This window comes from Phyllostomus hastatus, unplaced genomic scaffold, assembly GCF_019186645.2.
Source record: "Phyllostomus hastatus isolate PE091 unplaced genomic scaffold, TTU_PhHast_1.1 phas_scaffold_1674, whole genome shotgun sequence".
NCBI classification, from domain to species: domain Eukaryota; kingdom Metazoa; phylum Chordata; class Mammalia; order Chiroptera; family Phyllostomidae; genus Phyllostomus; species Phyllostomus hastatus.
The window spans coordinates 31,067,390-31,081,657 of NW_025334011.1; the positions used below are offsets into that span (position 1 = coordinate 31,067,390).

General features: G+C 39.0%; 1 protein-coding gene across 1 annotated transcript in view; it reads right to left on the reverse strand.

Annotated features, from left to right (window-relative positions):
• Positions 1 to 14,268, reverse strand: part of OPTN (optineurin) — a 40,096-nt gene that overhangs the window by 10,901 nt on the left and 14,927 nt on the right. The window contains exons 5-11 of the mRNA XM_045858013.1: positions 13,436 to 13,509; positions 11,478 to 11,612; positions 6,204 to 6,306; positions 4,904 to 5,019; positions 3,102 to 3,251; positions 2,641 to 2,734; positions 1,201 to 1,359 (exon numbers count right to left, since the gene is read on the reverse strand). Of these exons, the coding sequence (XP_045713969.1) occupies positions 1,201 to 1,359; positions 2,641 to 2,734; positions 3,102 to 3,251; positions 4,904 to 5,019; positions 6,204 to 6,306; positions 11,478 to 11,612; positions 13,436 to 13,509 (831 nt within the window). The remainder of the gene's footprint in view (positions 1 to 1,200; positions 1,360 to 2,640; positions 2,735 to 3,101; positions 3,252 to 4,903; positions 5,020 to 6,203; positions 6,307 to 11,477; positions 11,613 to 13,435; positions 13,510 to 14,268) is intronic.

Genomic DNA, 14,268 nt, shown 5'->3' on the forward strand with positions numbered 1-14,268 from the left:
CCTTATCTCCACACGGAAAAGCTAATTCTATGTGGTTTCTAGATCTTAATGTAAAAGGCAGAACAATAAAACTTTTAGAAGATAATATAGAGGAATAATCTTTATGGCCTTGAGGTAGTAAGTTTTTTAAACAGGCCACAAAACTATTAATCATAAATGAAAAAAACTGATAAATTGAACTATAGTAACAAATTTGTTCATCAAAAGACACCATTATAAGAGTGAAAAAGCAAATCACAGAGTGAAAAAACTTGCAATGAATATAAAAATTAAGGAAAAACCAACAAACCAGGAGAAAAATGGACAAGGACCTGATCGGGCACGTCACAAAAGGGGATACCTGGATGGCCAGTAAACATTTGAAAATGCACTCAATCTTATTAGCCATCAAGGAAATGAAAATTAAGTGAGACATCACTGTATATCCACTAGAATGCTTAAAGGTAAAACTGATAATACCAGTATGAATACTGATAATACAGTGGGAATGCTCTGTTGATGGGAGCAAAAACTGGTACAACCACTGTGGAAAACTGTTTGACATTATCTATTAAAACTCAGTAGATGCATACTTTATGAATCCACAATTCCACTCCTAGGTGTATACCCAACAGAAATGAATGCACAGGTGAACAAAGAGACATGCACACAAGTGTCACAGTAACATTAATCACAATGCTGCAAGCTGGAAGTAATCCAACTCTCAGATGTAGAATGGTAACTTCATTGAGCTATATGCACTTAAAGGATTGGTGCACTTTCCACGTGATATCAGAAATTTTAAAAAACAGCCCTGGCTGGCATAGCTTAGTGGATTGAGTGCGGGCTGCAAACCAAAGCATCGCAGGTTTGATTCCCAGTTAGGGCACATGCCTGGGTTGCAGGCCACGGCCCCCAGCAACCACACATTGATGTTTCTCTCTGTTTCTCTTTCTCTCTCCCTCTCCCTCTCCCTCTCCCTCTCCCTCTCCCTCTCCCTCTCTCTCTCTCTCTCTCTCCCCCCCCTCCCTTCCCTCCCTAAAAAATAAATAAATAAAATCTTTTTTAAAAAGTTCATCACAATAAAACTTTATAAAAATTTTTTTTAAAAAACATATTGATGGAAATAATATGAAATCAAAAACATTTTAAACACCATTGCTTTCTCACTTGAGAATATAAGTAGGGTTGGCTTCACTCAGCTCAGGTTTCAAAAAGTACCTGCGCCCTAAGAACTGTCATGGTTTCCAGGTCCTCCTCCTGCTTGGCAATGGTCTGCTTCATCTCATCCATCTGAAGCTGCTTGGAAGCCAGCGCCTTCTCTGCCAGTTCCAGTTTTTCATTTAGTTCCTGCAGCACCACCTTATCCACTTTTTCTGACTGAAAGAGACAAGTTTATTCTAGAAATGGTTTTCAAATAATTCAATCTATTTTAATATTAGATTTTTTAATGATTGGCTCTGAGCTGTTTTGTTAATTAGCAGTGATACTTGGAAAGCTGTATTCATTTAATTTATGGCTTATAAATAATAACTTTCTAATTTAAACATAATTAAAAAAAAGAGAACACTAAAATAAGGAAAATTATAACTAACCCTGATCTCAGTGAGGTTGTAACGTGCTAATATTGCTACTTTTTCTTTCATGTTACTCTTACTTTGTGAAGTCAGTAGAAAAGAAGAAAAACGTTTAAATTAAAAATAATCTATTAAAAATAAAAAACAAAAAGTGTATTTATAAGGGTATAAACTCAAAGACCCCTTCTAATTCAAAGCTTCCATCACCTTTATTTACTCCAGCTGTATTAGGTAAAATTCACAAATATAATTGTAAGATGTGCATGACGACTTGATACATGTATACATTGTGAAAGGATTCCTCCCATCAGGTTAATTAACACATTTATTACCTCATGTCTACCCATGGTGTTAAAAATTATCATACCATGCTGGGCATTAATCCTAATTTAAGTTGCAGCCAGGTAAATCCAGGCTCTCAGGCTCACTGGCAGCAGGCAAGCTGGTAGGAGTTCCACACAGTAGATGGATTCACCAGCCCCACCTGTCAGTCTCGCTCTGCACTTCTCAACAAGTAGCCCACGCTCTTCCATCTCTTCCAAACCCACCCACTGTGAGAAGTGCTACAAGTTTACTCCCTGAGTGTAGGACATTAGCACCACCTTTGTACACAAAGCTCATTACACAAACATAGCTCATTTTATTGCACTTTGTTTTTATTGTGCTTGCAGACCCTCCACCAGCAGAGATTACAACTTGCTAAAGGCTCAGATGATGGTTAGCATTTTTTAGCAATGAATTATTTTTTTTAAATTAAGGTGTGTACATTTTTAGACATAATACTATTGCACATTTAATAAACTATAAGTGTAAACATAACTTATATACCCTAAGAAACCAAAAAATTCAGGGGACTAGCTTGAATGCAGTGATCTGGATGAACCTGCAACTACCTCTGAGGTATGCCCAAACATACATGGAACATCCGAAGTTATAAGCACTTAAATGTCAAGAAATCTATTATAAACTGAAAACAACCTTTGAAACCAGACTTAATTAAAGATTAATACAACTACTTTCCATATAAAGTGTTTAATAGTTTCTGTCCCTTACTAGGCTATCAAAGTAATTTTTTTCTGAGTACCTCTCTCCGTTTTAGGTCTTCAACTGTTTTCAGTGCGTGACTGTATTCTTCAAGGAGTTTGTTGTGTGTCAGCTGTAGAATGGCTAATTTGGACCTGTTTAAAACAGAAATTGAGGATGGAATCTTAGGGAAAATAGCATAGAATCTTACAGTCTTGCCTCTCAACATTCTTCTCAACACACAAGCAGCAAAATCTCTTTTCCTACCTGTACCATTCTACCGCCTACAAGCATTTTCTTACTCTCAAACAATTTTTTCCAAAAAGTCAAAATAAGATTACCAATAATTTTCATAATCTTGTTATAAAACTTAAATTTTACCTACTTAGAAAAGTCTCCTAGTACTCCTCCAAATAAAGGAGGAAAATTTTAAATGTATTCTCAAACCCTAATGCAAATCTGTATAAAAGAGCTGTTCCAACTTCTTTCCGCCAAGTAGCCATTTAGTCACAGCATACTCACTTTTCGTCTTCCCGTTTTGCCTGCTCCATTTTGATTTCCGATCGCATGCTTTCCACTTGTAGCTCTAACTTTTTGTTATTGTAAATAAGCTCTTGCTTTTCATTCAGCTCTGATGGGGTTGCAGAATTTTTCCTTTCAAGGGCCTGACATCTAAGCAAGATCAAAATATGAGGATAAACAATGCTCCTTCATTTTTCAGTGGTTTTTAAACAAATCCCAAGACTATGTAGCAAACATAAAGAATTTTAGGATAGCATTTTTCAAGGATTTAGCGATGCAAATATTTTATCCTCCTTGATCCTTTACTAGAAGCAAGTAGTACTGGTGAACCACCCTGAGAATATTATGCTAAGTGCAGTAAGTCAGTCAGAAAAGCTAAGAACCATGACTGCATTCATATGTCGGATATAAAACTGAAACTCACAGACACAGACAGCAAGGTGGTTGCCAGAGGGAGGGCAGTGGGAGGGGTCGAGGGTGGAAGGGACCTAATGTATGGTGACGAAGATGGTTCAACTTTAGGTGGTGGGCACCCAGTGCAACATACAGATCTAATATCATAGAAATGTACACTGAGAACCTATATGATCTCATTAACCAATGTCAGCTCAATAAATTTAATAAATATTATTTTTAAAAAATACAGATCTTTTTCTGTTAAAAGTAATTTACGTATTTCTGAACCCTAATGCCTAACATAAAAAAGCACAGATGTAAGATCACACAAGCTACTGTCCACTTGGAATAATTGTTTTTAGTAGTCATACAAATATATTTTTGTTATTTAGTCATAGACCAAAGTAGTGATTAGCTAAAGATACCTCTCATATAGTGATCCATGTATATCTTTTGTATTTTAAAAAGTGGCAGGTTCTTTTAAGCACAAAGACTATGACGTCTAACAAAGATTCGATGGGGGAAAAGAAATGCCCTAAAGCCTCTTAAAGATCAGGAAAAGAATTGTAATATAATAATAGCAAATATGAACCAATGATAGTTACGTACAAGGCATCAATGCTAAGCATGTTAAACATTATCTCACTTAAAACCTTATGATGTAGGAATTATGACACACATTTTACAAATAATAAAACTGAGGCTAGAGAGGTGAAATAAGTAATTTTCTTGAGGTTACTACTGCAAATAAGATGTAGATCCATACTTCAACCTAGGTGTGTTTGTCCAGAATCCTCAGCTGTTACTGCCATGCTGTACCAGCCTTGGAAAGTGTGACTCCAAGGAAGCACACTTGCATGTTATGCTGGAAATGTCTGCCAACTTAGCCAAAAGAACAACATCAACTTAGCTTTCCAAAATTTGGGGGTAACTTCTTATATCAAGAGAAACCAGCAAATGCAAAATTCTCAATTTATATATTAGCTTTTATAATTGACTGAACATGAATTTTTTTCTAAATAAATCTCACTCAACTTCTTGCTCTTTGCAGCTTTCTTTTACATTTGTTCACAGTAATGTTGTCAGCTCATGTGAGTCACGGGAAATCCAGCTCACTGCTTTTTGCAGGTCCTCATATACACTAGTATGCTTACCTAATGCCTCCAAACAGCAGAATCAGAGTCTCCTGGGGCCCCATCTCCCCACTACTACAAGTATTTTGTGTTTATATATTAACCTGTACATTAATCTGAACAACACTAGTGTTTTCTGAATTCATATTTTAAGTTGGTCTCTATGTTTCTTTTAGTCATAACACAGTAACAAAACTATGTTTTTTATATAGCTACATATTTGTAAAAATGTACACCTTTTGAAGGAAGATAAAATTCATCTCTCATTCTTACTTTTCTTGAAGCCTCTTCTTCATTAGCTCAGCTTCACTGAGTTTCGTATGGGCCTCTTGAAGCTCCTTAAACAAGGTTGTCACCTGAAGGTTCAAGGCTTCCACCTCACTTCCAACCTGTTGCACAGGAAATCCAAAACATACATGTGTGATTCGCATCAGAGATTAAATGCACCTCTTTGAGGAAACAGTGTGAACCGTTCCAGTTAAGACTGACTGATGAATTGATTAAACCTTTCACAATGAATGCCCCAAATATCTTGAATGAAAACAATGTTTTGGTTACAACTCTTTTTCCTCATAGAACATAGATCAATTGGGATGCATTTGTGAAAATAACTTTATCATAATTAAAATGAATCCTGATTCTGGTTTAGGGGATCACAGATCACAGCAGTGTCACGGTACAATCTAATTTATCCAGTTAACAGCTCAAACCCATATTCCTGGCTAATTTATGTTTCTAGTTTACTCAACTATTTTTGTTGTACCGCTTTTTCCTGGCAGCTCCAGAATTTTTGTCAGTGAGTTTTATGGTGCCTTGAAAGTCTCAGTACTTGTCTCTCTACTATTGGTTGTTGAATTAGTTTTAGTCAATTCTGTGAGTACTATTACTCACAGGTTTTCTCTGCAACTCAGTTTTTTAAATGTTCTCTATTCTCTAGAAAGTAGGGGTTTTAGTCCAGAGCAAGGCACACAGTAGGTGTTCAATATATATTTGTTAAATAAATGAATTACCTAAAGTAAGTATCTTATGTAAATGTGTTTTGCATGGGCTGCTGTGGCTCTGACAGCTTCCTGGCTTCATCAGCCCTCTCCGGGTTGAAGGCTGCAGACTCCAAGACAGGCAATGAGATGCCACGAAATAGCGACTATATAAGCATGAGACTTTCTCACTGGAACTATTTTTTTTTAGACCTGTACTGGGATAGAACCAAGACCTTTGACTTGTACCTAAGTTTCCGAGCCACATCCTCAAATGATCTCATAATACAGTAGACAACATTCCTTTTCCATTTAGCAGGCCTACTCACTTGAGACATTAGGAGAGGAAATCAGTCAAGAGGAGGTACAGGAGTGATTTCCTAAAATCACAAGGATAGGAATACATCTCACTGTGATTTACAATAAATGAAATTCAAATCAGGACAAGGAAATATGAGAGAAAAAGAAAATACTTAACATTAAAATTATTTCCGTATTTCTAAAGCTAATAATACATCACAAGATTCAACTGCAAGTTCTATACTACTCTTACATCCTCGTGGGTGTGAGAGCAGTCTTACGATCTTAGTACCCACAGTTTCTCTGTCTTTCTCCTCTTCTTTCTCTTTTTCTGTGCTCCCCTCTGTCTGGGTCTCGATCTCAGAACGATCATTGACTTTCTTTTCAAAATCTGAAACTCTAAAAGATTACAGAATATAGAAAAATTACTTTCTCTTCAAGAGAAAAAAACAATTGCAGAAGCACCAAAAAGAACATTGTTCAAAATCTGGATAAAGGATCAGGGATTTTCAAAATCTCTTTGCATTCAATATATTAGCTTTGGTTTAGCTTTCATCCTAAAATTGGCTAGAACTGATGTAAGAGATGAATGCATACACAGGTAAAATGTATTAACATCCTGAAGACTGAAAAACATTGCCTCTTTTTATGTCGCTGACATAAAAACAAGTATTTTTGTGTTTTTTGTGTGGGTACACACGTGCATGCTTGTGTGTTACATAAGTGTGTGTGTCCTAAGAAAAGGCTTTTCCTTCCTGGACCCATCCAAGTTTACAAATCCCCAAAACAAACATATGCGGCAACATTCTTTCACTGAAGCATACCGTATTTTGTTGTGTATAATACACTCCCCTGTATAATGTGCACCCATGGTTTTGTGCACATAATACACAGGGTTCTTATACTCATGTTATGTAATTATTATATCCATGTATAATGTGTATCCTTATTTTTCCTTCAAAATTTTGGGCAAAAAAGTACACATTATACACAACAAAATACAGTAATCACATGAAAGCTATCCCAATACAAATGAAACAGAGTCTTGCTTCTCTCCCATCCCAAACCTGACCAAAATAACTTTTAAAGATCTATATACCTACAAGAACAAAAAGAAAGGGAGAAAAAAATAATAGTAAGATTTGAGAAGCATAGATATGAGTAGGAACTGACTTGGCAGACCAAAAAGTCTGGATCTGAAGCTAACAGAGCCAAGATGTAACCTGCACTATGGGACCCAGAAGGCTCAGGAGTTGGTGACAACAGGTAACTCTGTTTTGGGGATGAAGGTAGGGTATCTTTAAGAAGGACTAGAAGAGCCCTGGCAGGGTGGCTCAGTTAGTTGTAGCATCATCCCATACACCAAGAGGTGGAGGGTTCAAAACCCAGTCAGGGCACATACCTAGGTTATGAGTTCAATCCCAGGTAGGCACACGTACAGGAGGCAACAGTCAATGTTTCTCTCTCACATCAATGTTTCTCTTTCTCTCTGTCTGTCCCTTCCCCTCTCTCTAAAATCAATAAACATATCCTTGGGTGAAGTTTAAGAAAACAGAACTAGAAAATACTAAAATAGGGGGACTGACCCTTCATTAATCAGAGTTGAGAGCTTAGGTTTCCTAGTAAAAAGAGGGGAGCTTACACACAAAATACTGAGACCCTCAGTCTTCTAATTATCTCAAGAATCCTGGCAGCTAACACTGGCTGGTGTGGCTCAGTGGGTTGAGCACTGGCCTGCAAACCAAAGGGTTGCCTGTTTGATTCCCAGTCTTGGACACATGCCTGGGTTGTGGGCCAGGTCCCCGGTGGGGGGTGTGCAAAAGGCAACCATAGATTGATATTTCTCTCCCTCTCTTTCTCCCTTCCCCTCTCTAAAAAAAAACAAGAAATATATCTTAAAAAAATAAAAGAAAAGAACCCTGGCATCTAAATCCTGGCATCTAGAAAAGTACCCTCCAGGCAGGAGACTGGAAGAGTCTCTTTTGCAGTATGTAACCAAGAGGTAACCAAGAGGAGGGAAAAGAGTTAAATTTCTGACATGGGGCTCCTCAAGAAAACCTCCCAGCCAGATCTCCCTACCCAAGTTTCCAGAACAAATGCACGAAACACAGGTTGGCACCAAAGCACATGAGAAGTTTCATTCCAGAAAATTAAGAATCAGATTATAATGGATTTCTCAGCAATAATATCAGAAGTTAGAATATAACGAAGTAATGTGCTCAAAATTCAGAGGAAGAATTATGTCCAGCATAGACTTTTATATCTAGCCAAACTATTCATAAATTATGAAGGTAGATATGCAGATCTTAGAAACTATCCTCCCCATATATTTTTTCTTAGTAAATTAGTGGAGATACGGTGAGACCTATTTGAAAAAACATTTTTTATCCTCACCCAAGGATATGTTTATTGATTTTAGAAAGAGAGAAAGAGTGAGAGAGATAATCATTGATATGAAAGAGAAACATCGATCAGTTGCCTCCCTTATGCACCCCAACCAGGGATCAAACCCATAATCTAAGTATGTGCCCTGATTGGGAATTGAACCCACAAACTTTTGGTACATAGGACGACGCTCCAACCAACTAAGCCACCTAAACCGACAACACTTTGGTTCGCAGGCCAGCACTCAATCCACTGAGCCACACCAGCCAGGGAAGTTTACACTTTTATTATTAAAGCTAAACATGTTGTCTAAGTAAGGATGGCTTATTGGCTAAACTTGACACTTAGAATGGTATACAGAACTGAGGAGAGGAAACATGACTGAAATAAACTAATACACTGGTCACTCATAACTATTAAAACATAACATTTTCCCTTTAAAATCAGCTGCAGTAAGATGGCAGCATAGGTAAATGCAGTATATGTATCCTCTCACAACCACATCAAAATTACAACTAAACTACAGATCAACCGTCATTCAGAACTGCCTGAAATTTAGCTGAACAGGATGTACAGAAGCCACATTGAGACTAGAAAGGGGCAGAGACATGGAACTGGCTGGTCCCACACCCACATGTGGTAGATAAAATCAGGAGCGCTATCTCAGCTATGGGGGTCCCACCTGAGGAGTGAGGGGTCCCAGCTCCAAACCAGGGCTCCTAGACCAGGCTTCTAGTGCCAGGAGAGAAGTCTCCATAACTTCTGGGTGTAAAAACCAGCACACTCACTCACTGTAAGCTCCAGTGCTGGGGCAGCAGCTCGAAAGGCAGCAGGGACAGGGAGGAACTGAATTGTCTGGCATCAGGGTGAGAGCTAGGGGTAGCTCACTCCCAGGTATAGTGCTGGCAGAGGCCATTGCTCCTTTTCTGAGCACCTTCACTACAAAGCCTGCAGGCAGGCACTATATCTGAGTCTCCAACAACCTGGCTCGCACTGTTTGCCTGCCCTGGTGATTCCCTGAGACCCCACCCTAACCAACGTGTGGACCCGCCCAAGCAGTTTTTAGTGGTTTTTCCATATGAATGTCCTGTCCTGCCTCATGCTTCAGACTTTCCTAAAATCTCTCAAACAAACAGCATCTGGCCTTGGCATGACCTGTATGTGCCAACGGCAGTTGGCAATCAAGGCTCAACTACAATAGGAGAGTGTACCGGCCCACATCGGGGGAGGGTGACAAATCTGGAATGTCCAGCCCAGGAAAATGGGGAGGCTGTGCCACCGGATCCTGTGGGACACCTACCACGCCTAGGAGACATAGAAGCTCTACAAACAAAGGGAGGCTGCTGAAGTGAGGAGACAAAGAAATATGTCCCAAATAAAAGAATAGACCAAAACTCCAGAAAAAGAACTAAACAAAATGGACACAAGCAATCTACTAGATGCACAGTTCCAAACACTGGTTATAAGAATGATCAGTGAACTCACAGGAAGAACAGTTGAACTTAGAACTTCAACAAAGAGCTAGGAAACATAAAAACAGAACTAGAAAACATAAATAAGAACCAGTCAGAAACGAAGATACATTAACTGAAATAAAGACAACATTACAGGGAATCAAGAGTAGAATAGATGAAGCAGAGGATCCATTCAGATATTGGGAAAATAAGGAAGCAGAAAACACCCAATCAAACAAGCAAAAAGGTAAAGAATCCCTCCAAAAATGAGTATAGTGTAAGGAGCCTCTGGGACAACTTCAAGCATACCAACATTCATATCATGGAGGTGCCAGAAAGAGAGGAGAGAGAGCAAGGAACTGAAAACCTATGTAAAAAAAACAATGACAGAAAACTTCCCTAACTTGGCGAAGGAAATAGTCATAAAAGTCCAGGATGTGCAGAGAGTCCCAAACAAGATGAACCCAAAGGGGCCCACACCAAGACACATCATAATTAAAATGCAAGATTAGTCATTAGGGAAATAAATGAAAATCACAATGAGATTCCACTTCACATCCATGAGGATGGCCATAATCAAGAACACACACAATAATGAGTTGAGAATGTAGAGAACCTGGGACCCTCCTTTATTGCTGGTAGGAATGTAAAATGGTACAGCTATTGTGGAAAACAGTTTGATAATTCCTGAAAATATTAAACATAGAGTTACCATATGACCAGCAATTCTACTCCTAAGTATATACCCAAGAGAATTTAAAACATATATTCACACAAAAAATTGTGCATTATTCATAATAGGCAGTAAATGGGAACAACCCAAATGTTCACCAACTAATAAATAAAATGTTGTATAGTTATACAATATTATTCAGCAACAAAAATAAGTGAAAAACCAATATATGCCATATCATGGATAACATTTGAAAATATTATGCTAAGTAACCCAATCACAAAAGATCACATATTATATGATTCTGATTACATGAACTGTCCATTATAAGTATATCTATGAAGAGAAAGCAGATTATTGGGAGGAATGGGGAATAAGTTCTAATGGTACTGGATGTCACTTTCTTTTTCTTCTTTTTAAAGATTTTATTTATTTTCAGAATGAGGGGAAGAGAGGGAGAAAGAGAGAAGGAAACATAATGTGTGGTTGCCTCTCATGTGCCCCCTTATTGGGGACCTTGCCTGCAACCCAGACATGTACCCTGACCTGGATTCAAACCAGCGACCCTTTGGTTCCCAGGCCTGCACTCAATCCACTGAGCCACATCACTCAGGACAGGATTTCTTATCTAGGGTAAAAAAACCTTCTAAAATTATAAAGTGATAATGACTGTATAACTCTGTGAATATTCTAAAAATCATTGAAATGCACACTTTATTTTTATCCTCACCAGTGGACATTTTTTCATTGCTTTTAGAGAGAGAGGACTGGAGAGAGAGACAAGAGAGAAACATCGATTGGTTGCCTCCCATACATGCTCAGGCCAGAGACTGTATGTGCCTAGACCAGGGATCGAACCTGCAACCTATGTATGTGCCTTGACTGGGAATCTAACACATACAGTTTCTGTTATGGGGTGACATTCCAACCAACTAAGCCACATTGGCCAGGGCAAAATGCACACTTTAAATGGATGAATTGTATGGTATCTTAATGCTATTATCAAAAAAGCTGTTAAAAAAGCAATTAATGCATATTTCAAATTACCTATTTCATACCTTTTTTTGGCTTCCTTGAGTGCATTTTCAAGTCTCTCCACCTTCTGGTTTCCTTCCCTTAGACAAAGCAGGAGCTGGCTCACAGTTAGTTCCTCAGATTCCAAATAATTCCTGGCACCTTCTGCAGATCTGCTCCTACATCAAGATGGTATAAAGGTTAAAGGCTTTAATCAGAAAACAAAAATGTCAAAGTTTAAGAATATAGCTGGTAAGAACTTAAAGGAACTGCTTTCCAGAACACTCTCCAATTAATTCTCATTCACTGACCAAGCACAGCTGGCCCTGTGAGCTCCAGAGCCACAGGCTTCCATGCTTTCCAGGGAAGGAGTGTGGACTAAGTAGCAGGTTTGTCTTACAGTGCAGTTGCTCATTTCCCCCAAACAGTCACTGGGCTCACACCACAAGACCACAGGACCCACAGAAACAGCGGAGCAGAGGGAGTCCCGGTTTCTGGTGCCCGGCTCTCCAAGAGAACTAGTTTGAATGGGACCACAGTCACACTACATGAGCACACATGCGGCTGGTGGTGACATGCAGACCACTGGCCTTTCTCCAGCTTCACAGAAGGCATCGCATTCTCAAGTTGAGAAGAAATTAAAATAATTAGAGCAGAGAAATATAGGCACTGTTGGTATGTCAAATATTTTCCTTGACTCCAAAATGTGATTAAATAAAGAGGTGATTCAATGACAAGCAACAAAACCATGACCACCCCCACAACTAAACATTCCAGGTGACTCTGCTGACGCTAGTGGCAGCTACTCTTTCAGTAATCTATTCAAATTCACCCATCTAATAATCAGCCAGGAGTAAATTCTGGTTCCTGATTCTGAAGCTCAAACTCCAAATGTAGAAATCAATCTCCTATTCCTTAACATATTTTCAAACAGGATAAAGAAGCTGCGATTAAAAAAAAAAAAAAACAGCTGTGTGGCTCAAAAGAGGAAGTGGTTTGTGCATAAGGATCTAAATGAGGAGGAAGTGGCTTAGAAATTTCAAACAAGGCTTGCTTCCTTCCCACCACTTCCAGTAAAGTCTCAATATGAGAAAGCAATATGGGGAAAAACAGGAATTTCTAACTAAAAAAGGGAATAACTTTCATTTACACTAACTGCCCTGGCTTGAGGAAAGAAGATGATCTAATACTTATTTTCTCCCTTATACAACAGCTTGGGAACATAACAGAAAAAACAAAAACAAAACAAAACAGCCCATTTTCATGTTTTATAAATACATTCACCAAGCTGGAGAAAAAAAGATTAAAAGTCTTTGAGGGAAGAGATCCTTTGAGAAACTTTCAGTAGTAGCAGTAGTAGTAGTAGTAGTTGGCTTATAGAGGATGTGCTGACAGCCTGTTCTGCAGACTGCTACCGGCAAGAGTCTCAGGGACCCAGTCCTTCTGCATCTTCTCAAAGCTCTCCCCCACCATCATTTAAGAGGTCTGCTTCCTAACATACAGGTGGGACAGGTGATCTTGACACTCCACAGGTAAGACATCAGAGCACTTTAAGAAACACCCAGAGACTCACTGCAGTAACAGTCATCGCGGTAGATTACCGGGTAGGGTTTGTCACCTTGGCTTGTACTCAGGAGTGAACTGGGCAGAGAAAATGGAAATATCTCACAAGCTGGGCAGCCTGGTCCAGCTCAAACTGCACTGGTATGCAAATTAGGAAACAGGTCTTTTGATTGATAACAAGTTTGTTTTCACTTTTTATCTGATGGAGATAAAAAATACCTTGAGTGGTAAGGGTTAATTAGCCTGAAAAGGCACCAAATCGTGTTTTTATTCTCTGCCAGTTTTGGCTGTAACATTAAACAGCATTTACATGGAACATTCTTGAAAGGTCCGGGTATAATTTAATAAGAAATGCTTTTTCAGGTCGTGATGTCTGACCTCCCAGGGGGACCTGGGAGTGACGAGACCGCCCGGGCTGCCCTAGTCTTTCTTCACATACTTGTCGGTGGCATCAGTTCTTGTGGGCCCAGGACTCCTCTTGATTTCTTGCATTGCCACATCTGCTCCTCCTTCCTGTAGAAGCAGAAATGAAAGGGATTTAACACAATATGTCTACAAGACAAATTCTCTTATCAAAAGAGGAAAAGGCAAGAGAACAAGAATTTGGATGGCACACAACCCAAGGAGCCAACCAAACATTTAAATGTGAGGTGTGTCAATTTGACCAATGGAATGGAATGAAATGGAAATGTACCCTTCCTTCACCCGAAACGCCCTGTCAGGTTTACAAATATCTAGACGGAGGTCGGTCCCTTCTCATTCAGCACAGTCAACCTGAACCCATAACATGAGAGCTTATCTCTGGCTCTCCTTGGCAGTTCCCTTCTTTCCTAGAGTAAGGTCACACAGACCTAGTTACAGCCCCATATACCTCCCCTGTACAGTCCTTTAAAATGCAAACTGCTAGAACCTGCTGAAGCAAAGTTGAAAAACAGCAGTTCTCTGTGACAAGGCTCACAAAGTCAGCTCCTACTAGAAATCATATGTATTTCGGCCATTTAGAAACCAAGAAGATTAAGACCACTTGAATGGCAAAGGACATTTCTATTCTAATGCTGTAGCAGGATAATCTTCCAAAAATGCACAAAGATGTTCTGGATAATTTTGATTGTGTATGCTCTTCCCAAATCTTGGGCAGTGCTTTCCCATTCTCAGGAGCGAGGCAAGAAAAACAGGTTTACACTAAAAATAACTGTCCCTCATCAGTGAGAGAACATACTAGGTACTCTCAAGAAAGAAGCCTCTTCCAGTCAGGATGGCAGTGTAGGGAAA